The following is a 23,154-nucleotide window of genomic DNA, read 5'->3' as shown; positions in this document are numbered from 1 at the left end:
ATGCCCAGACTCGGAGAGAAGATTAATAGAGACTGAGTGAACCAGCACAGAAATAAGGCAGAAAGGAAGAAAGAAAAATTTGCAATTATAATCGGGTTTTTTATGACTGCCAGACGCCTCAAAGTACTTTATAGCCAACTAAGTACTCTTGAAGTGTAGTCACTGTTGTGATGTAGGGAACGTGGCAGCCAATTTGCACACAGTAAGCTCCCACAAACTGCAATATGATAATGACTAGATAATCTGTTTTAACACTGTTGACTGAGGGATAAATATTGGCCAGGACTCCAGGATAACTCCCCTGCTCTTCTTCGAAACAGTATCATGGGATCTTTTACATCCACACAAGCAAGCAGTTTAACACCTCATCCAAAAGGCAGCACAGCACTCCCACCTGACTGCAATGAAGTATCAGCCTAGGTTTTTATATTCAATTCCAGGAGTGGGGTATGAACCCACAACCTTCTGAATCAGAGGTAAGAGTGCTACCAACTGAGCCACAAATCAGGCCCTCAATGTTGCAGTTCTTATATCTGGCTCCTAAAAGGGAGGCAACAGTTGTGAACGTGGAGTGTGGAGACCACTGGCAGAGTTGCCTTTCCTTTAAATACATTTTATGCTCCAAGAGTCTTGACCTAAAGCAAGGTAAAGATGAATCTGCATGATACATTGCAGAACAAAAACAGTGTTTTAATTCCTATTTCTTAAAGGACCTCCCCCTCCTCAGCCTTACATTCAGTAATATGTAACACACTCTCCCCACTCAAATCTCCGGATCCAGAAACAGACTGGAGGAGGCAAAATGCAGCCTATACAATCTGCATCCACATCCTCTGGTCTTCTTTAAAAGTGTCATGGGATGTTTTAAGAAACATCTGTATCCATATGCAGCAAGACCTGGACAACATTCAGGCTTGGGTGGTAAGTGGCAAGTAACATTCGTGCCACACAAGAGCCAGGCAATGACCATCTCCAACAAGAGAGAATCTAACCATTTCCCCTTGACATCCAATGGCATTACCATCACTGAAACCCCCACTAGCAACATCTTGGGGGCTTATGATTGACCAGGACCTGAACTGGATCAGCCATATAAATACTGTGGCTTCTAGAGCAGGTCAGAGGCTAGGAATCCTGCAGCGAGTAACTCACCTCCTGACTCCCCAAAGCCTGTCCATTATCTACAAGGCACAAGTCAGGAGTGTGATGGAATACTCCCCACTTGCCTGGATGAGTGCAGTTCCCACAACACTCAAGAAGCTCAACAACATCTAGGACAAAGCAGCCCGCTTTGCACATCCACAAACATTCACTCCCTCCACTACCGATGCACAGTGGCAGCAGTGTGTACCATCTACAAGATGCACTGCAGAAACTCACCAATCTCCTTAGACAGCACCTTCCAAATTCATGACCACTACCATCTAGAAGGACAAGGGCAGCAGATACATGGACACCACCACCTGGAAGTTCCCCTCCAAGTTGCTCACCAAGTTGGAAATATTTCACTGCTCCTTCACTGTCGCTGGGTCAAAACCCTGGAACTTCCTTCCTAACAGCATTGTGGGTGTACCTACACCAAGTGGACTGCAGCGGTTCAAGAAGGCAGCTCACCATCATCTTCTCAAGGACAATAAAAGCTGGCCTAGCCAGCAACGCCTACATCGCCTGAAAGAATAAGCAATGAAAAAAACTCCCCTGCCATCCTATACCTTCTGGGAACAAAAAAAAGTAGAGGCAGCTCGTGTTGTCACAGCTTCTGTTCAAGAACAGAAGGAAGACATAGCTCAGGTTTTTAATCCCAGAGTTGGTGAATCAGGAGCCCCTGTATGATCGAATCATGGAACAATCCAACACAACAACAGGCCATTCGGCCCCATCTAGTCTGCTAGTGTTTTCCTGCAAATAAATCATCTAGTCCAATTCTACTTAATATTTTTTCAAATAACTATTTAATCCCCTTTTGAAAGAGATAATGGATTCACCTTCAACAATAGTTTGTGTCTAAAAATTCTGCACTTTTAAACTGGCCTTTGTTAAAAGGATTCTTTTTCTAATCTTCCCCATTAAGGCTTCTTACAATCATCTTAAATATGTGCCCACTTGTTATGGTCTTGCTAAGCTATGGAAGCAATTTATTGTCTTCTTCAACTTCACCAAGCTTTGCTTATTTATCCCAGCAGGTCTTTGCCGTCTGGAAAAGTACTTATTTCTTACACTTAATCAAGGCCTAAGTGCAAGATTAGGCCATGGTCCCGCCATCCTATTCCACCACTCAATAATGGATGATCTTCTACCTCAAGTCCATTTCCCTGCCATATTCCCCAAAGGCTTTGATTCATTTGGTTCCCAAAAATCTACTGATATTGGTCTGGAAAATACTTAGTGACTGAACATCCACACCTCTCTGGGGTTGAGCATTCCAAAGTTCCACAACTTCCTACATGAGGAAATTTCTCCTCATCTCAGCCCTGAACGGCCATCCCCTTACCCTGAGGCTATGACCCCGTGTTCTAGACTCTCCAACCAGGGGGAAAAAAACAGCCTCTCAACATCAACGTCTCTAAGAACCATATATGTCTCAACGAGATCATCTCTAAAGGAATCATTATTCCTTCTAATCTCCATTAACTCACTACCCATTCTCCTCCTCCTCCTCCTCCAGGTCAGGCTCTCTTCTGCCACTTCCCCAGGTTTGCTGCAAGGAATTAGACTACCCTCTGTTGGGTCAAGGGTGATATTAGTGAACCCCTACCTCCCCACACCTGCACAAACATAACAACTAGCTACACAGGCAGGAGTTAACCAAGGTCACATTAGAACATTCCACTTGACAACTGTCGCTATGTGCTTCAAAACATGATGTTGTACTTGTGCTTCATTCCAACTATTATAAGTCTAAACGCTTCGAGTTTTGTTCCCTAATTGTCTTTCTGAATCTTGTGCTTTGGGTGAGAAATGCAGTATCGGGGAATGGAACCGAATTTCATTTCAGGCATGTGGTGGTAGCAATAACTCCCGTACATCATGGTTAAGTGCACATAAATCTTCCACACATCAACAACGTGCCTCAGCTTGGCCCACTTTCGTGTTATCTTCCATTCCTCACCTGTCCTTCAATCGCCCCATGTGAGATTGCTCATTCTATATGTCCAAGAAAAACTGGACTGAGGCTGCCCACCTCATTTCACATCAAGCTCTTACCACAAGATATGGAGCTGGACATTATAACCAGCATCTATGTTGTTCCACCATCTGCTTCCTCTGCCTTTTATTAAAAAAAGGACAAGCTGAAAGGTCAAGGCCTGTAGTGGACATTGCCCACAGGAGGAACGAAGAGAAGGTATATTGGGAAGTGGTAGTTACAGTAGATTATATAAACGGGAAAGAACAAGGGTAGTGAGCAGATTCAGTTTTAAAAAGCCTGGGGAAGAATAAGAAATGGGAGCAGGGGTAGGCCATAAAGCCCCTCGAGTGTGGTCCACCACTCGTAAAAAGTCATGGTTGATATTTTTTACTTCAACTCTACTAAGTCCACATCCCTTGATCCCTTTAGTGTCCAAATGAGTTCGAGCCAATGAAGAGGCTGATGAGTCTTGATTTTAACACGGTAAATGTTGTAAGTGAGAGCAACAGCAGATTTTCAGCTGAGGAGGTACCGGGGAAGAAGATTCAGAGGAGCAATGACCGAGATTCCATCACCTCTCGTGACTCCAAATCTGATAAAGAATCTACAGACCGAAAACGTAGAGATGATTTCTTGTGCACTCCAGGGATACCATTGGTCTTGGAGAAATTCCTTTCCTGTAGGGCGCTCGTCTGCAGGTTTGGGCCATTGTTTGTTTGGTTCTGGCTTCTCTCCTGCGCCTCAAATTCTCTGGCGCTGCAAAGTGGGGTTCTGCACCTTACAGTGTTGCCAAACTTGGAATAATCAACTGAGTATCTTCCCTCCTCCTCAGTCACAATGGGCATGAACCTGTGGCCCCAAAGTATCTCCTCTGGCAAATAAGATGTCCTTGCTTGGGTGGTAATGCCTGTGGTCTCCACCACACCTTCAAGGATGACCACTACCTCGAGGTCCTCTTGTTGCAGGCTAGCTGCCGATAGATTGTAGAGCGGGCTCTTCTTATCGATGGTGTGGCTGATGATGAGCGGAGAAACCAGGAAGACCGCATTGATCCCTACTGGGTTCTCCACCTGGATGTCAATCTGCGAGATGGGGACAACTTCTCCTTCTTGGGTAGTGGTCTTCTTGACAAGTTGCATTTGGATGGTGGCGCTAATTATCATGCTTTTTCTTAAGTCTCCAATCCGGAACATGAAGCACAATTTCCTATTCCTCTGGGCGATTACTGCATGCTTGCTGAAAATGATGGTTTCCGCCCGTCGGTTTGCCTGGGCAGTCTTCATGAAGATGCAGCCCAGCATGACCGCATTTACGATGAGGCCCGATATGTTCTGGATGATCAGGACTGCGATGGCCAAGGGGCATTCCTCAGTCACCATTCTGCTTCCAAACCCTATGGTCACCTGGACCTCAATGGAGAAGAGGAAAGCAGACGTGAAAGATGTGATGCTGGTGATGCAGGGAACGACGTTGTCCTGTTGGGAGTCCAGGTCACCATGAGCAAAGGCTATGAGCCACCAAAGCATCGCAAAGAGCATCCAACTGCACAGGAATGACATGGTGAAGATCACAAGTGTATAAGGCCACTTGAAATCCACCAAGGTGGTGAAGACATCTTGAAGGAAGCGTCCTTGCTCTCGAATGTTCTTGTGGGCCACGTTGCAGCCTCCGTTTTTGGCAACAAAGCGAGCTTTCCTTGACTTGGCGCGGTAACGGAGCTGTGAGAGGTCATCCTCGACCAGCCTGGTCAATAAATACTCTCCTGGAATGATTCCCTTTCTTGCCAACATTGCTCTTGTGCGTGGATACAACTGCCTGTGGGACCATAATAAACATGGACAACATGAACATGGTTAATCTCTTTGCTGCCTTACTGTGCATCAAGACCTGTGTAAATCTGGTTATCGGGCCATTTGCTTGGACTGTTGCTATGGGCACTTGTGCCCAGCAACATTGTAGGTGTCTGAACATTATTCTGCTGACTACTCAATCATTTTTTTCTTTTATAATTTCTTCCTCTTCCTTCTAATTTTCTCCCCCGCCTTATTTGGTGGTGTTCATTACCAAGTGAACCAAGACAACAAGTGGTGCCAAGTTATTCAGCTATGTGGAGCATCATAGCAAAGCCTGATTCCAGCCAGCTGATGTCATGGAGAGCAAGCCAGGGCAGGAAGCCTGGTCGATTCCCTTTCCTCTCCTTCACCTCAGACCCCTCAAGCTAAAACAAAGGCTTCACCACCATCGGGGTTGAGGTCAACCTGCTCAGAATAAAGGATGGAACCTGAGACTTAACTCACCTGTGTGACTCAGTGGCGCTCGGCTATGGGGATTAACTGACTCAGCCGTCAACAAAAACACAGCAGCATCTCTTTGATATGAAGGTAATGTTTCAGTGGAGGAAGAGAGAGAAAGAAAAAGAAAGAAAGAATGCAAAACAGTGGGACCAATCAAACTTGCATTTATACAGCACCTTTCACAACCTCAGGACATCCCAAAGTGCTTCATTACATACTTTTGAATTATGGTCGCTGTTGTAATGCAGGAAACGCAGTGACCAATTTGTGCTCAGCAAGATCCCACAAACCGCATTGAGGTAAATGACCAGTTAATTTTGATATTTAGTGACCCTAGACTTGGGCGTGCAGGGCACAATTTCAATTTATTTGCAGGTGACATAAAAACTTGGGAGGTATTGTGAACTGTGAGGAGGATAGTGATAGACTTCAAGAGGACACAGACAGATGGTGGAATGGGCGCGCACGTGGCAGACAAAATTTAATGCAGAGAAGTGTGAAGTGTCCCATTTTGTCAGGAAGAACATGGAGAGACAATATAAAATAAAGGGCACAATTTAAAAGAGGTGCAGAAACAGAGGGACCTGGGGGATGTGTGCGCATAAATCGTTGAAGGTGCCAGGACAGGTTGAGAAAGTGGTTAATAAGGCCTATAGGATCCTGGGCTTTATAAATAGAGGCATAGAGTACAAATTAAAGCGAGGAAGTTATGAACCAGCACAGAACACTGGTTTGGCCTCAGCTGGAGTATTGTGTCCAATTCTGGGCACCGCACTTTAGGAAGGATGTGAAGACTTTAGAGAGGGTGCAGAAAAAATTCATGAGAACCATCCCAGGGATGAGAAATTTCAGTTATGTGGGTAGATTGGAGAAGCTGGGACTGCTCTTCGTGGAGAAGAGAAGGTTGAGGGGAGATTTGATAGAGGTGCTCAATATCATGAGGGGTCTGGACAGCGTAGATAGGGAGAAGCTGTTCCCATTGGTGGGAGGCTCGAGAACCAGAGGACATCGATTCAAGGTGATTGGCCAAAGAAGCAATGACGTCATGAGGAGAAAGTTTTTCATGCAGCGAGTGGTTAGGATCTGGAATGTGCTGCCTGAGAGTGTGGGGGAGGCAGATTCAGTTGCGACTTTGAAAAGGGAATTGGATAATTATCTGAAGAGAAAAAAATTGCAGGGCTACAGAGAATGGGTGCGGGGGGGTGTGGCACCAGGTGAATTGCTCTTGCGCAGACACAATGGGGATGAATGTCCTCCTTCTGTGCTGTAATCATTCCATGATTAGACGATAATCTATTTTTGTGACTTTAGCTGAGGGGTAAATTATGGCCAAGACATCGAGGGGAACCCCCCTACACCTCTTCAAAATTATGGCCATTGGATCTTTTACATCCTCCCGAAAGGGCAGATGAGATTTTAGTTTAAGGTCTCATCCAAAAGATAGCATCTCCGACAATGCAGCACCCCTTCAGCACTGGGACTATGTCTAGATATTGCGCTCAAGTCTCTGGAGCGAGACTTGAACCCACATGCTTCTAACTCAGAGGCAGGGCTGCTGCTACTAGTGTGCAGTAGCTATACATTTACTAGCACGGTAAATGTTTGTGCTTTTAGCCAAGTTTTCTGACAGATGTTATTTTAACGTTTTGCATTACATGTCTGGAAATAATGCTAATTGGATAACCTGGGCCAGCATCTTCTGAGTGGCAAACAACCATGGTTAATTCTGGTCAATCCTGCAGTGTAGATTTTGAGACTTGTCTGACACACTTCAGGTGTGACTTAGCCATACCTGGGATCACATTTTTCCTCTTAAAAAAAAAATGACCAGTGAGAGTCAGTCGTTTCTCCTCAGGACGTCATTGCTTCTTTAGCCAATCACCTTGAATCAATGTCCTCTGGTTCTCGAGCCTCCCACCAATGGGAACAGCTTCTCCCTATCTACGCTGTCCAGACCCCTCATGATATTGAGCACCTCTATCAAATCTCCCCTCAACCTTCTCTTCTCCACGAAGAGCAGTCCCAGCTTCTCCAATCTACCCACGTAACTGAAGTTTCTCGTCCCTGGGACGGTTCTCGTGAATTTTTTCTGCACCCTCTCTAAAGTCTTCACATCCTTCCTAAAGTGCGGTGCCCAGAATTGGACACAATACTCCAGCTGAGGCCAAACCAGTGTTCTGTGCTGGTTCATAACTTCCTCACTTTAATTTGTACTCTATGCCTCTATTTATAAAGCCCAGGATCCCATAGGCGTTATTAACCATTTTCTCAACCTGTCCTGGCACCTTCAATGATTTATGTGCACACATCCCCCAGGTCCCTCTGTTTCTGCACCTCTTTTGAATTGTGCCCTTTATTTTATATTGTCAGTCATTCAAACAACAGTAGAGGGATAGAGAAAGAAGGCTGAAGTACAGTAGCCTGAGGTACACCTGAAAACAATTAGTATCTAGTTGACACAAGAAGGAACACAACATCACCTCATGGTCTTAACGAGACATGCTAAATTATATATGCCTACACTTTGGCAGAACAATAATGCTTTGCATGTCATATGGTATAATGTCTCTGTTCTCCAAAAACCAAAGGTGACTCCTTTGATCCACAAAACAGAGCCTTAGTGCTTCTGCTTAATGCATGAGAGAGAGAGAGAGAGAGAGAGAGACACACACACACACACAGACATACAGAGAGACAGACACAGACACAGAGAGAGAGAGAGAGAGAGAGAGAGAGAAAGAGAGACAGTGCCAGAAACTTTATATTTTCACAATGCTGTTCATGACCTTATGCCATCCCAATGAAGTGCTTTATTATTACATGTGGTTGCTTTTGTAATGTAGGAAATATATACAAGTTTCCAAAGACCAATTAAACGGATTTTTTTTTTAAAAAGCTTCCCTTATGGTGTTTTTTTTCTTCATTCACGGGATGTGGGAATCGCTGGTTGGGCCAGCATTTATTGCCCATCCCTATTTGCCTTTGAGAAGGTGGTGGGTGAGCTGCCTTCTTGAAACGCTGCAGTCCCTGTGGTGTAGGTACACCCACAGTGCTGTTAGGGAGGGAGTTCCAGGATTTTGACCCAGCGACGGTGAAGGAACGGTGATACATTTCCAAGTCAGGATGGTGAGTGACTTGGAGGGGAACTTGCAGGTGGTGGTGTTCCCCATCTGCTGCCCTTGTCCTTCTAGAGGTCACAGGTTTGGAAGGGGCTGACAAGGGAGACTTGGTGAGCTGCTAGAGTGCATCTGGTGCACATTGCTGCCACTGTGCATTGGTGAGGGAGGGGGGGGCGGGTGGGGGCGGGTGGGGGGAGTTGAATGTTTAAAGTGGTGGATGGGGTGCTAATCAAGCCGAATATTTTATCTGGGTTGGAGTTGAGATTCTTGAATGTTTTGGGCATTGGGTGAGGGTGATTCTGTACTGAAGTTGAAGGCTCCCCAGTGTGCAATGAGCTTCCTGCTGTCATTGGGGGCTGTGGTATGAGGGCAGTGGGCTAGCAAGGGGGTAAAGTCCCCTGCTGTACCCACTGCTGATCATTTTCCAGTCACTCCTGCCGAAAAGCAGAGGTGACCATCAGATAATAACACGATCGGGACATGCAGCGATGCTCTACAGGATTGAATAGCCTCCGAACAAACACTGCTTGGAGCTCATACTGAAAGAATAGGCATTTGGGAGCGAGACCAGAGATGGTCAATACCCATAAAGCTACACTCCAGGAAGGAGTTATTGCTGTTAGAAGGGAAAGAGAGAAGATGGAAGAATAGACCTTGAGGCCACTGTCGCATTACAATGCAACATACCACACTCAGGGCACACACAAGCCAAAAGTCTGTGTCAGTGTCTCTCCAAAAAGCGAGCGTTAAATCTCAGTGTACCACAGCAAAATTAGATACTGGGAACTTTCTGATGAGGTGACAGAGACAGAGAGAAAATTCAGCCCTTGTTGCCCTGACATAGAAACTGTGAACATGCGAAGGACAGAAGAATGGGATGATCCTTGCTCAGGGCTTAGAAATATCCATGGTAAGGTGGTGGTGGGTGAGGCGAGGGGACAGGAGAGAACACCCTGAGTACTGTCGGCCGTGGCTCAGTTGGTAGCACTCTAACCTATGGGGTGGAAAGTTGTTTACTTAACACCCAATCCAGGGAGTGAAACACCAAATCTAGGCTGCCACTCCAGTACAGTACTGAAGGAGCACTGCACTGTTGGAGGTGCCGTCTTTCAGATGAGGCTGCCTGATACACGAGAACCCACGGCACCATTTCGAAAGGGCAGGGGAGTTCTCCCTGGTGTCCTGGTCGGTATTGATCCCTCAATTAACATCACTAAAACAAATAAGGTGGTCATTATCACATTGCTGTTTGTGGGAGTTTACTGAGCGCAAATTGGCTGCTACATTTCCTGCATTAATGACAACGGTGACTCATTGGTCATGAAGCACTTTGGGGTGTGGAGAGGTGCTATACAAATGCAGGTCTTCCTTTCTTAGGCGGAATTAAAGTTGGATGACGTTTGAAATTTGAAGTATTCGTTCTAGTGCCCGGTCCACATCTAATTCTGGGTATAGATGAGCTGTGTTCTTAATTCAGTCATCACCTGATCCACTCAATCTCACCTCAGTAAACATGGGATGATGTGCTCAGTACACATAGCCACGATTGCGTTATCTTACTACATATTTCAGCAAACATAGAAGAGCCAGAATGCAGGACATTTACTGACCTTGGATGCAAGAGGAGTCAGCTTAAAAATTGGATCCTCTCTGTACCTTGGTTGCTTGTCTGCTCTGTTTAATTTGTTCGGTGAGACCCTAGTGGTTCGGATTCAGTGTCCCTCTCATTCAGGGACTCCTCCGGCCTCACCTGAGAGGAGCTGGTAGAAGATCGGTGCCAAAGATACCAGGAGCACAGGGTTGCAGCTCGGGAGAAGTGTCACAAAAGAAATCAGCTGATCCAGCAATTCCCATGGAAACAAGTAATGGATAGGACCCTTAAAGTGACGGCTTAAGGGCAAGTGGAGGATTTAATTTCGCCAAATTGCTGCGGCTGCCTGGCTTCTCCTTAAAGGGGAAGTACCCAAGCCAATTGTTAGATGAAAGACCTCCTCGTGGTTTCTCAGTCTCACGCGACTTGCTTTTATGCTTTGAAATTAATAATTAGACACAGCGAGGAGCTTTCAGGTTTTCCGAGAAGCCATCTGCTCACGGTATTCCAGTAATGCTAGGCATCACCAGGTACTCTGTGTGCCCATCTACTCATTGTAGTCACACACCTTGGCTTTCTGTTCCCCATATTAAAACAGTGACAACCAGGTCACATTACTGCGTTGGGTGTCAATCAAAGAATGTTACAGCAGAGAAGGAGGCCATTCGGCCCATCGTGCCTGTGTCGGCTCTTTGAAGGAGTTATCCAATTAACCCCACTCCCCAGGCTCCATTAACCCTGCAATTTGTCTCCTTTAATTTCATCGTGAATGTTATTATCGTTGGATCTGCTTCCACCAGCTGTTTAGGCAGCGCAATCTGGACCATAACAACTGGCTGTGTTGAAAAGCAAGATTCCCCTCCCCTCCCCTCCCCTCTGATTTATTAGCCTTAAATCCTGACAGAAAGTTTTGGCAAAACTCTGCAGGTCTGGCAGCAACTGTGGAGAGAGAGAGAGTTAACGTTTCGAGTCTGTACGACACTCCTTCCGAAGAAGAGTCATGCTGGACTTGAGACGTTAACTCTGTTTCTCTCTCCACAGATGCTGCCAGACCTGATGAGTTGTTTTTTCCCCCCAACACTGTCTATCTTTTTTTATTTCAGATCTCCAGCATCCACAGTATTTTGCTTTGATTTTACTTCAAATCCTCCTTTCCCTCTCTGATATTCACATGTTTGCTCTTTCCAGCAGGGAGTGGCTATCTCACTGGACATGATCGATTGTGGTCCAGGGATAATGAACCTTGTTGGATCTCTGCTAGTGTGGATATAAGGGCCTAGCCCCCAGAAGTGGGCTCGAATTTTTATCAAGTCTGTGTGACTTAGTAGGAGCCTGGCTGCATCTATTTTTTTCGGAACTGTACTTAAAATTCAGGATGTTGCCAACAAAATCACCCATATTCGGGAGATTCTACCAGACTAATAGCATTTTTAGGCAATTAGGAGGAAGGTTGTGCAGTTTGACCACTGAAGAAATGTGGAGACTTTTTACTTACCATGCTCCGTCTAATTTTCCCATCGATTCATTCCAGGCTGAGACTGCATTTACATTGCAGGGATAGTCTTGATGTGAAGGAATTTCCACATCGCACTGACGCTGAAGGCTTGTGTCACACAAACCCTGTGTTAAGGTGCAGCCTGAGCCCAGGGGATTTGAAAATGATAATCCCCCCCCCTCCTCCAGGCAGGCTCATGACCCCAGGGGCAGTTGCATGGGACACTACAACAACAAATTGCATTTCTGCAGCACCTTTACGCTCTAAGGTGCTGGACAGGCTTGACATTCGGAGAAAATTTGACACCGAGCCACACAAGAGAGATATTGGGACACTTGGTCAAAGAGATATGTTTTTTTTTAGGAGCGTTTTGAAGCAGAGAGAGAAGCCGAGAATGGAGGGAATTGCAGAGCTTAGGGCCTCGACAACTGAAGACACGGCCGCCAATGGTGGAGCGATTAAAATTTCTACAACTGGAACTTTAGTGAACTGATGGGACAGTTGGGGAGTTAAATCCATCCTCAATTGTGGCTTTTGTACTTGCAATATCATTTGAGCCTGATGGGGGCGGTAATGGGCTCTGCTGCACCAGGCGCCACCTGCAAGGACAATGAGGCATTGCACCCCTGGACAGCAGTGCAGCCCAGGCAACCTTCACTTATACCCATAAACAAGAATAATTTGCAAATAAAAAATTATTTCCAGGAGAGTATCCTGCAACGATCAGTGCAAAGTACCTTATATTTTAAAGGGACATTTTCCCTTTCAGTTTCTCCATTATCCATATATGCCATCATGGGAGATATTTGGACACTTACTTACATCTTTCAGTCAAGAAAGATAACCCATAGGAACAGGAGGAGGCCATTCAACCCCACAAGCTTGTTCTACCATTCAATGAGATCATGCTTGATCTATGCCCTAATTCCATACACCCACCTTTCCCCATATCCCTTTGGTTATTAAAAATCTTTCAACCTCAGATTTAAAATAAAAAATTGATCTAGCATCAATTTGCGGAAGAGATTTCCAAATTTCTACCACCCTTTGTGTGTGTAGAAATGTTTCCTAATTTCAGTCCTGAAAGCTCTGGCTCTATTTTTTAGACTCTTCCCCGCCCTGGTCCTAGACTCGCCAACCAGCAGAAATAGTTTCTCTCTATCTGACCCCCTTAAAGTCTTGAGAACTACCATTAAACTCCATGGATTACAAGCCTGGTGTGGGTAATCCCGCTTCCTAGTTTAACGCTTGGTGGCCAGGGTAAACCTCTGCTGCACTCCCTCCAATACATCCTTCCTAAAGATGTGATGCTCAGATGTGATTCACAGTGATTCAGGTATGATCAAGCAGGGGGTTTGTATCTGAGACCTGAATTTTGCCCCCTTGTATCCCAGTCCTCTGGATAGGAAAGGAAAGCATTCCTATTTGATTGTGCCTTGGCATTTAAAGTCAGGAAATTGTAATGATTCATGTACTTGGACCCCTAAAAGTTTCTTTGGACCCCTAATGCAAAATCAAAATACTGCAGATGCTGTAAATCCGAAATTAAAAACAGAAAAATGCTGGAAATATTCAGCAGCCCTGGCAGCATCTGTGGGGAGAAACAGAGTTAAAGTTTTCAGCTCGATGATCTTTTGTCAGAGCTCCACTGTTTCTAGTTTTCCACCACTTAGGAAGATGAGCTTTAGTGGAAACTTGAGCCAACCAGCGCATTTCTGGGCACCAATTGCCCATTGGCGCCCATAGTGGAAACAGCATCAAAATGCCTGTGCCTGCCCCTTTAAGAGGTTTTTTTCCGTCCGTGGTTTTCCGCCAGGCGTCGGCGAGCCCAGCCCGCCCCGCCCCCTCTCTCTCCCCCCCCCCACCACCTACACTCCCCCTTTCGGCAATCTCCGCCAACGCTCGGCCATCTCCGGGATTCTCCGCCCTCCTCTCGTCCTTCCCCGCTTCCGCTCGGCTTCCCTCTCCCCGCCGGAGCCGGTCCCCCCGCCGCGCCCTGCATCCTGGGAGCTGTAGTCTTCCCGCCCGACCAGGCGCCCTCCACTCTCATGGCCGCCGCCGCCGCCGCCGAACTACAACTCCCGGCGTACCCGGCAGCGCCCGCGCCTGCGCGCTGCGCGGGGGGAGCCGACAGTGCATTGTGGTAAGATGGTGGCTGCTCCATTGTTCAGCTGTGTGTTTGCAAGAGAAAAAAATCCCCTGAAAGCGACTGGCGGAGGAAATAAGGCCTGAAATTCATATGTAAGGTAATATTAAACCCACCTATGCAAAAATTAATGAGGATATCTTGTTTTTTTATGGATTTTGGGTTTTGACTGTAATGGATTGGGAATATATTAATCTCAGTGGGGGCAGAGCACCAGGACATCTTTGGGGATCTTCAGGTAGGAGAGCCAGGCTATTGCAGTCCACAGCAATTGAGGACATTTTAAACCATGGGAGTTGCTGCTGCTAATTTCTCCCTCTTTGGTCCTCCTGGTTGATTTGGAAGCCACTATGATTGAGACCCAACTTTGGAAAAAAAATGTGCATTGGCTCCCCACCCCACTGCCCCTCTTAGGGGAACCGTAAAATTCACCTCCCACCGTGTCGCTCAGCGGTTTGAGGTGCTGTCGTGCTGTTTCGTGGCGAGCGGAGCAACTTGAGCGCGCCTCCCCCTGCCCCCTGTGCCTGTACCTGCCACTCTCTCCGGACGATTGTCAACTTAACCCTTTTTTTTTAAGCAAAAATTTAATACCACGGTGTATGCTTGAAAGAAAATCAATGCCATGCTTCCTTTGGAAAATAATGAATTATAAAGATGTCCTAGGTCATAAATGTGTCAAAAATATTAAAGAATATATGTGGATGGCTTGGATACATTCACAGGAAATTTGTACTCAGTTTGAAGTGCATCTGGAAAAGTGGATTACCGATACTAGCAACTGATCTAATGTGCAATTTTGTTCTTTTTCCATTCCTGTTTTTTTTTTGTGTATTTTCCACTGGATGTCAGAGATTGGGGAAATGGAACATTTTTCTATTTCAGGCACCCAGCGTTAGCGTCAAGCATGCCCAGTACAGTTAGATACAGAGTAAATCTTCTCTGCCCTAACAAAGTGCCTCAGTCAAAATTCAGCAGAAATGTTCTTTACTGTGCAACATTTCTTATCGTAGCTATACTGTGGTCTTATTGAGTGACAGGACCATTCGGCGGCTAGCATTGTGCTGAAGTGCCATATCTGTTAGGGACTGGATTAAAACTGTCCAGAACTCATTTCATTCAGTATTTTTACACCGTCATATTATCATGGTTCTGGGCTGGATTGGAACCCAGCACCCAGAGACGAACGGCCAGTGAACTGGACTTCCAGAAGTGTTGTCTGTAAAGATTAAGTGATTTAAGGAAAGGAAGAGGCAATTTACCACAGATTCTCTACCACTCCTGGTGTTTGACTATCGCAAGCATCATTTGGGTGATTTTCAACTTCCCTCCAGTTGCGCACAGCGATCGGGTTATAACTGCACTCCCTCCCTCCCTTGTGTTGCCTGTTTCATGTCCACAGGTTGTGTTGCGGTGTTATTCACTGAGGGAGCAGTGGGATTGTGCTTTCCCCATCTTTCATTTCAATCTTTGCGCCCCCCCCCCCCTACTCCCTGCTCCTCCTCACTGCTTCTTTTAAGTAGCCACAGGTATTCTTCCAAGTGTGAAACTGCACCATAATTATCAGAAGGCTAGCCCAACCCTGTCATTTTCACTGGTTAGTGATTGGAAAGTGTGCATGTGTCTAACTTTACTGTAACAGTTATGGTACCGGACTAGCAACCTTGAAGTTGTGAGTTCCAATCCCACCCTGGCACATTGTGAAATTGAAATCAATAAATCTGGTAATTTGTGGGCTAGCACAGAGAAAAAATGAGTATGAAAGTTGGTGGATTTTCTTAAAAACCTATGTTACTCCCTAATCAAAGTTGGAGTTGATAGGATAAATAGAGAGAAACTATTTCTGATGGTTGGTGAGTCTAGCATTATGGCACATTGGTCTGGTGCTAATTTTTTTCAGGCCTTCAGGATTGGAGTTGGGAAACACTTCCACACACCAGATGGTAGAAGTTTGGAAAGCTCTTCCACAAAGTGCAATTGATGCAAGATCAATGGTAAATGTTTAATGTGAGATTGATAGATTTTTGTTATCCAAAGGTATATGGGGCAACAGCGGGCATATGGAGTTAGGTCACAGTTTGACCGTGATCTCATTGAATGATAGAACAGGCTCGAGCAACTGCATTGGCTCCTCCATTCCTATGTTCAGGGACGGGAACCTGTCACCCCCTACCTTGTCTGGCTGACTTGTGGGAGGGGAGGAGCTCCAGTGTCTGCAGTTCTGAGCCACTCTGACCAGTAGCCAATCTGAAAATGGACCAAACTCACCGAACAGTGGCAGCTGCTATGCAGCCATAGAACCTGAGGCAGTGTCCCCCTCACTAACCAGGCAGGACTGGTTTTACCAGGATGCAGAACCCAAGCAACATGCAGGGCTTGAATAAAAGTGCCTTCGGCTTTAACTAGCAGGTTGTAGAATCTGATACCCCCCACCCCAAGTCTGTGTTGAGTTAGTTGATATCAGCTGGAATGAAACCTTGATGTGAGGTGGTGTTTTCAACATTAAAAACACGACTATACTTCAACAGTATTTCATTGACTGGGAAGCACTTTGGGATGCACTGAGTTTGTCAAAGGTGCTATAGAAATCCAAGTTTTCCTTTTTTCCCCTTTCTACCGAAGTTTAATCCCTTCTTCCCATTAATTTTCAACTATCTCAAAATGTTGATACTAACCGTTCTTAATGTTTTGATTTAGGATTTGTCCACTGGTTGAATGGCTCTTTCCAAACATCCAGCCTCATCATATTCGAAGAGTGACCAGCCAGCAAGTCAAAAATATAAGCATAAATAGGACTAAGTTGCTTTAGCATTGAGGGCCAGATTGGAGACTGTACCCCTGTGGAGGTACAGCCTGGAGCTCTCTCTCATCTTGGCCCGTGCGTAATAAAAAAGATCACTTGGGTTAGATGACCAGTGGGTGCATGATAGCTATTAAACTATACCCTCCAGCTACATTCAGGAGAGGAGGGGAGAAGATTGACCCATTCCTGAGGTGCCATTGGTCGAGATGATGATCAAGTCTGCTAGTCTCGTAACCCAGGGAATGTTTAAAGAGCAGCTTGTATATAAAAGAAATAAGCCTTCCTCCTTTCATTGCAGAGATTGGGATTTGAACTGGACCTGTCTCTGACTAACTCATTCTTCCTAGAACCTCAGAACCTTGGAGTCCTTTTACCTCCCTCAGTATTCCCTTCTGCCTAAAATCATCAGATTTCTCTTCCTGATTCACCTCATCTTTTGTCTCACTCCTCCCAACCTTGATGCTACATGATTTTATTTTTAAAAATAAGCAGGGGTTGCTGGTGGGGGAGACGCTGAATTCGTTGCCAGGCAACTAAATTTAATGTCTCTACCCCACCCAAGTGATATTTGACACTTTTAACCAGAGAGATTCTTACAGCTTCTTAAAGTGTGTGGCAATCTGGCACCCCTTCAAATTGACTTGACATTGCAGGTTCCTGGGTCTTGACCTATGACCAGAGGTGGCCCCACAGCACCTCATCCAAGCAGCCATTCTCACCTGCGTGAACCCAGATAGCGAGTGTTTGGCAGGTCAGGCCCCAATCCTGCTCTCTCACAGCTTCTCACACCCAGTGAGCGAATGCTTTTCTCAGAGAGGCAGTTTTTAAGAGCGGGTGCTCTGACTGACCACTGACCTTTAATGTCACACTTTTGCTCAACCCTCCCTAAACAACGGGGTTGGGGGTGGGGGTAGCCAGGCCTGACTGAAATCTTAATGCATAGCATCTGGAAATTTCTTCCATTTCAACTCGATTACAATCCTTCGGTTCTTTTAACGGCACTTGGGTGTGCATAAACTCCTTCCCCACGATCATTTCCATGAATCTTCATCAGTACATTTAATTTGCCATTGTATTTGCTGTTACCATACTTCTCGCCCTTAGATCTATGAGATATGTCAGGCTGTACTTGGAAGGGATTGGGTTGGGGTGGGTGGTATGGGCCAGTCGGTTAGTAACCAGGAGATGTTGAGAAATAACTGATCTGCTTTGGAAATCACTCGAGCACTGTGACAGGGATGTGTGTCATCAGGGTACTTGTACTGAAGTCGAAAGTGAGGAGCTGGTTCTGCCCTTTTCATTCTCCTCCCTCCTTTCTGGAGACTCCGACTGCTGGCAGCTCTTGAATACCTTTCTCCAGTGTCTATTCTTCAGCCGTGAGCCCAGACCCCAGAGTGTTGGCCGACTGTTCAACCACAAGGGCATAATACTGGGTTCCCATTCAGCCAGCCAATAGCCCTTCTAACCAGTGTTGTTAGATGGCAGGTAGAAGTCTGTCTGATCCTCCTCCTCCTCCCCAGATTAGGGCAACTGTAGTGCACGCTCATCAGGTTAGCTAACTTGCGTCTTTCCTGACCTGTGTGGTGAGTGGAACTCCAGGGAGTGCTGTTAACAAATGAGCAGCGGGTGGAGGCTGGTGATAAGCCCCCATAGCTGTGTTGATTGGTGGTGATGTTGTTGTTTACTTTGAATTGCATTCACTGCTGACGGGTTTTTGGTCCAACAGAGCCTGATCTATTCTGCTGGTTAGTCAGGCATCACTGTGCCGTGCCAAAGAGTAGCACCACCAATGCCCCTCACACTCAGTTCCCAATGTGAACTGCACTAGGCACTTTCTGACTTCAAGGGGAACTCGTTCTTCCCACTTCTCCCCCACCAGCTGGAGTGATGGAGGATGTACAAAGAGCCTAGTGAAGCATGTACGGGAACTCGGTGGCAAATGTGGCTGAAGGGACCTCCATCTGCCAGGTGGAGTTGGCAAATGCCTTGGAGTGGGTTCCCCTTGGGCCATACCCTCGTTCTTCCCACTTTTCCCCCACCAGCTGGAGTGACGTAGGATGTGCAAAGAGCCTAGTGAAGTGTGTACAGGAATAAATGCAACCGGCAAACAGGATTTTTACTCAACAGTAAAAGCCTGGGCTGTTCTGATACCGTCAAGTCTCAGGATTTTGACGAAAGCTGATAGGTCACTCTGTTAAGATGGACGTATTGCCAAAGCAGTGGACCCACGCGTAAAGACTCAGGTACAGGGACAGTAACTAAGTGGTGAGATTTGATTGTGGATGCCTCTGGCTCCATTTGCGAGGGCAACCTAAACTAGGTGGCAATAACTGTAAGGTAGTCACTAATAAATTCAATGAGGAATTCAGGAGTAACTCCTTTACCCAGAGGGTGGTGAGAATATGGAACTCACTATTGCAGGAAATAATCGAGGCGAATCACAGACGCATTTACGGGGAAGCTAGACAAATGCGCGAGAGAGAAAGGAATAGAAGGATATATATGCTGTTAGGCTGAGATGAAGTAAGGCAGGAGGAACATAAACATCAACGTAGATCAGTTGGGCCGATTTGGGCCAATCCTGTGCTGTAAATACTTGTAATTCTCTGTTAAATTATTTGTAATTATTTATGAGGCTTCTTTTTAAAGCTTCTAACTTTTGGATCTTCCGTTTTCTCCTGCCCTCTTCGGAAGGTCTTTGCTCCACCGGTGGCAGCAGTATTGTGATACCTCAGCCGACTGAACATTTTCCACCTGTGAGCTTAGGCAGCTATTTGACCCCGGTAGGGTTGGTGGGGGGTGGGGTGGGTGGTGGGTGGGGGTTGGCGGGGGGCATACAGCTGATCGTGCTCCTACTCTTGCTGGACAATCGCACATGAATCTTTCAGACTGATCTTTCTATGAGGTCAGTTGGCAGTGCTTGGATTGCTGTCCCAGCTACAATAAGCTAACTGAGCACAGACCAAACTTGTGACCTTCCTGACCCATGTGTCTCTGCACCTCAACATTTAGCTGCCGTGCCATCAGTGGACTTCAGTTGTGATTGCTCCGTTTTGATTCTCTGCTTGTGGACTTGCATGGTCCTTGGAGCACACCGATGTCTGGGTCGCAGCATTGTAACTATTCGCTGTTCGTTTTTATTCAGTTTCCTTTCCATATTTTGTTACATGCAGTTACTGACAGCCCCTTGACTGGGATAGCCTTAAGCTGTGAGCCTAATTGGCCCAACAATGGTGTTACCCCATCACCGTATAACTGATCCCACTATAATGCTGTATAGTGCAGCCCTGTCACTGTGTTACTGACTGACCCCCATGATTGTGTAGTCCTGTCACTGGAGCTGGCCCCATGATAGTGTAGCCTTGTCACTCTGACTGACTAACTCAAACTGGTGCAGTCCTCTTGCTGTGCGAGGTGTTTTTTACTCTGTGTACTTTGAATGCGGGGTATGTTAACCTTTTATTCATCATAATTCTGCCCTGAACCACTAGTATATAGCTTCTGGAAATGTGTCTGTTCAATGCTGCACTCATTGTGTATAACGACACCGGAGAGGATACCGTACATGAGCACCCTACCAAAGCTTAGAATTTTCCTGTTACATCAGTATTGAGTTCATTCTCAAAGCTGCAATTTCTCCCCACATTGTGGAATATTGAGACTGACTTGTCCCAAAACATTTGCCAGTCTAAGTCTTTTTATTATGTTCCCGAACCTTTGAGGCTAAAATTAGCGCTGCCTCCAGCAACTTGACTTAGTTGAGCCATGGAGCGAATGGTCATCAATCTAGCTTCAATGAGAAACCTATTGTAGGGAAACAGTGCCAAGCTACTGCGATGATTGCAAAGGGTGAAATGGTTAGGTAACGCCAGACTTGAGTTTTAAAAGCTTCAAGACTTGTGGGAGGAAGGAAGGACCCAGGAAGGTAAGGAATGCAATGGCTTTGAATGCCTGGAAAAGATTGAATTTGGGTAGGAGATCATGTGAACTACCTTAATTCCAACACAGTGAAACGTTAAAGTGTAAAACCCATTCGAGAACCTTGGGCAGGGATATTTTTTGCTGCTGCCCCCACCACCCCCTCAGTGCCCCCTCAGGGAGTGAGAAATAAACAACATTGCAGAAGGTGTAGGAGACTGATGGAATACCACTGTGTAGTCAATGTTACAGATGAGGAAAGCTTAGTCATATGTAACAGTTCTGGTGGTGACACTCAGACCTTTTGGTGGCTGGTGCATGTCTGTGTGTTTGTGTGCGTGTGTGGTGCAGGGTGTAAATGTAATGCTCATTCATCTTTAAAACACTCAGTGGTGCCATTGTAACTTAAATTCCATAAAAGCTACAAAGAAGTAAAAAGGACTTGCATTTCTACAGCATCTTTCGCACCCTCAGGACTGCCAAAGCACTTTTTGATGTTTTGTGACTGTTGTGATGTTGAGAAACGAATATAATACCAAATGACCACATTTGGAAATTTGCATTTGGTATTGTGGACATCTTAGCTGGTCCAGCTGTGACAGCTCCATTCAGGCCACGCCTCAAATACTTTAATCAAGTCACTGAGACACAAAGAAAGTAGTCAGAGGCTGGAGGTGAATGCGGGAAGAGCCTTATAGATCTAGGTGCTTTGATTCAGGATTAATCTACCAACGAAGTGATTCCTTTCCAAACTTTAACAGAAATGTAAGTACAGAAGTCAGTGGCTTAAGTTCTGGGGAATGGCTAGAGAAATGTGACTATATAAGTGTAAGATGTACAAATTATTAAGCATTATCGAAAAGGTCGCCTGGAGCATGTCTTTTAGGTAAATATTGAAAGTGTGACAAATTGGGGATTGGTACGTGTTCAGACTGCTGAAAGGTAAATTAAGGACTGGTATGAAACTCTGCACATTAAGTATGATTGGCTTCCCCATAGTATGGAGGCAAAGATCTGAGAGCCAATTAAAAGACAGTAGAATGTTACAATTTTTTAATTCATTTACGGGATATGGGCTTCGCTGGCTGGGCCAGCATTTATTGCCCATCCCTAATTGTCCTTGAGAAGATGGTGGTGAGCTGCCTTCTTGAACCGCTGCAGTCCATGTAGTGTAGGTACACCCACTGTGCTGTTAGGGAGGGATTTTGACCCAGCGACAGTGAAGGAACGGCGATATATTTCCAAGTCAGGGTGGTGAGTGACTTGGAGGGGAACTTCCAGGTGGTGGTGTTCCCATCTATCTGCTGCCATTGTCCTTCTAGGTGGTAGTGATCGTTGGTTTAGAAGGTGCTGTCAAAGGTGCCTTGGTGAGTTCCTGCTGTGCATCTTGTAGACGGTACACACTACTGCTACTGTGCGTCGATGGTGGAAGGAGTGAATGTTTGTGGATGTGGTGCCAATCAAATGGGCTGCTTTAACCTGGACGGTCTTGAGCTTCTTGAGTGTTGTTGGAGCTACACTCATCCATGTGGCTTTCCTTACTGGTCTTGGGTCTGAAAGATTAATGACATTGAACACAGATTACAGGTGAGGCCTTTATTAAGTAGATGTTGTCCATTGATTACCAGACTGATAGAAGGATGATTATTTGTCTTACTTTATGTTGCTCTCACTAAATTGACCAGTTAACCAGCAGGGCTTACCAAATAGATACCCTCTAAGTCCAGCAACTTGGAAAGAAAAAATGTGGTCATCTCTATAGTGCCTTTCTCTTTCTCAGGACACCTCAAAGCACTTTACAACTAATGAAATGCACTTTGAAGAGTAGTCACTGTTACAATGTAGGGAAACACCAATTTGCACATAGTAATGAGAGAAATGACCAATTAAAAACTGTTCTTGGCGTTTGTTGAGGAATAAATATTATCCAGGACACCGGAGAGAGCTCTCCTGCTACCCTTGGAATTGTGCCAAGGGATTGTTTTCATCCACTTGAGAGAGCAGAAGATACATCCGTCTAATATCTCATCTAATAGTTGCACCTCTAGCAATGCAGCACTCCCTCAGTACCATACTGCAGTACTGAACCCCATTGTCCTTATATTTCAGTGACGACACTTCAGAAGTACTTAATTGTCTGTTTAGCGAATTGAGACATTTGGTGGTTGTGAAAACGCAGTGCAAATGCGAGTCTTTTTTTTAATGACGTTTAGGTTTGTCCCTGTCTGAATATTGTCCGTCTGGAGGTTTGGAAAGGGCTGTCCTTAACACCTCAGCAGTAGATAGATCCTAAATCAGAGCACCAAGGCCTGTTGGTGTCAACAACCTGGATAAATGCAAATCAATGGGAACGTGGATTTGAACTTTATACCTTTATGGCCTCTGTTGAGAAAAAGCAGGAGCACCCCTGAAAGGGTTCCCTTGTGTACTGTTTCTTGGGAATTGCCAGCAAGTGGGCTTTGGGAGTCCCAACACAATGAAATCGTGCAATAGTACATGTCCTAAATAAGTGTAACTGCTTGACATTTATCTGTAGCTAAACAAGGTTGCTGCAGAATTTCAGTGAAGAACAATGACTGTTGTGTGAGATTTTCCCATGACTAAATTATGTAAAAGGAGCAGCAGTACGGCTTTTGATTTTGTTCATTTAAAATTCAGCTGTGT

The 23,154-nt window shown here is 45.6% G+C and overlaps 2 protein-coding genes across 6 annotated transcripts in view; one reads left to right on the top strand and one right to left on the bottom strand.

The window, feature by feature from the left end:
* Window positions 1-1,536: 1,536 nt before the first annotated feature.
* LOC144669428 (ATP-sensitive inward rectifier potassium channel 11-like) lies at window positions 1,537-10,396 on the bottom strand. Its single transcript, XM_078531851.1, has 2 exons — window positions 10,151-10,396; window positions 1,537-4,942 (listed from the first exon to the last, which is right to left on the bottom strand). Exon 2 carries the CDS (start codon window positions 4,915-4,917, stop codon window positions 3,673-3,675), a length of 1,245 nt encoding a protein of 414 aa, XP_078387977.1. The 5' UTR covers window positions 4,918-4,942; window positions 10,151-10,396; the 3' UTR covers window positions 1,537-3,672.
* Window positions 10,397-13,717: 3,321 nt separating this feature from the next.
* The window catches only part of scaf1 (SR-related CTD-associated factor 1), a 34,338-nt gene continuing 24,901 nt past the window's right edge, over window positions 13,718-23,154 (top strand). For 2 of the 5 annotated variants that reach the window (XM_078531840.1, XM_078531837.1), the window contains exon 1: window positions 13,718-13,872. The gene's annotated coding sequence lies outside the window, so the exon portion shown is untranslated. The remainder of the gene's footprint in view (window positions 13,873-23,154) is intronic. The other 3 variants (XM_078531841.1, XM_078531838.1, XM_078531839.1) reach the window with 2 other exon arrangements.

This window comes from Cetorhinus maximus, chromosome 29 (genome assembly GCF_964194155.1).
Source record: "Cetorhinus maximus chromosome 29, sCetMax3.hap1.1, whole genome shotgun sequence".
Taxonomy (NCBI): Eukaryota; Metazoa; Chordata; class Chondrichthyes; order Lamniformes; family Cetorhinidae; genus Cetorhinus; species Cetorhinus maximus.
Note: the sequence above shows the minus strand (reverse complement) of the source record. Positions and strands in the feature narration are given on the sequence as shown.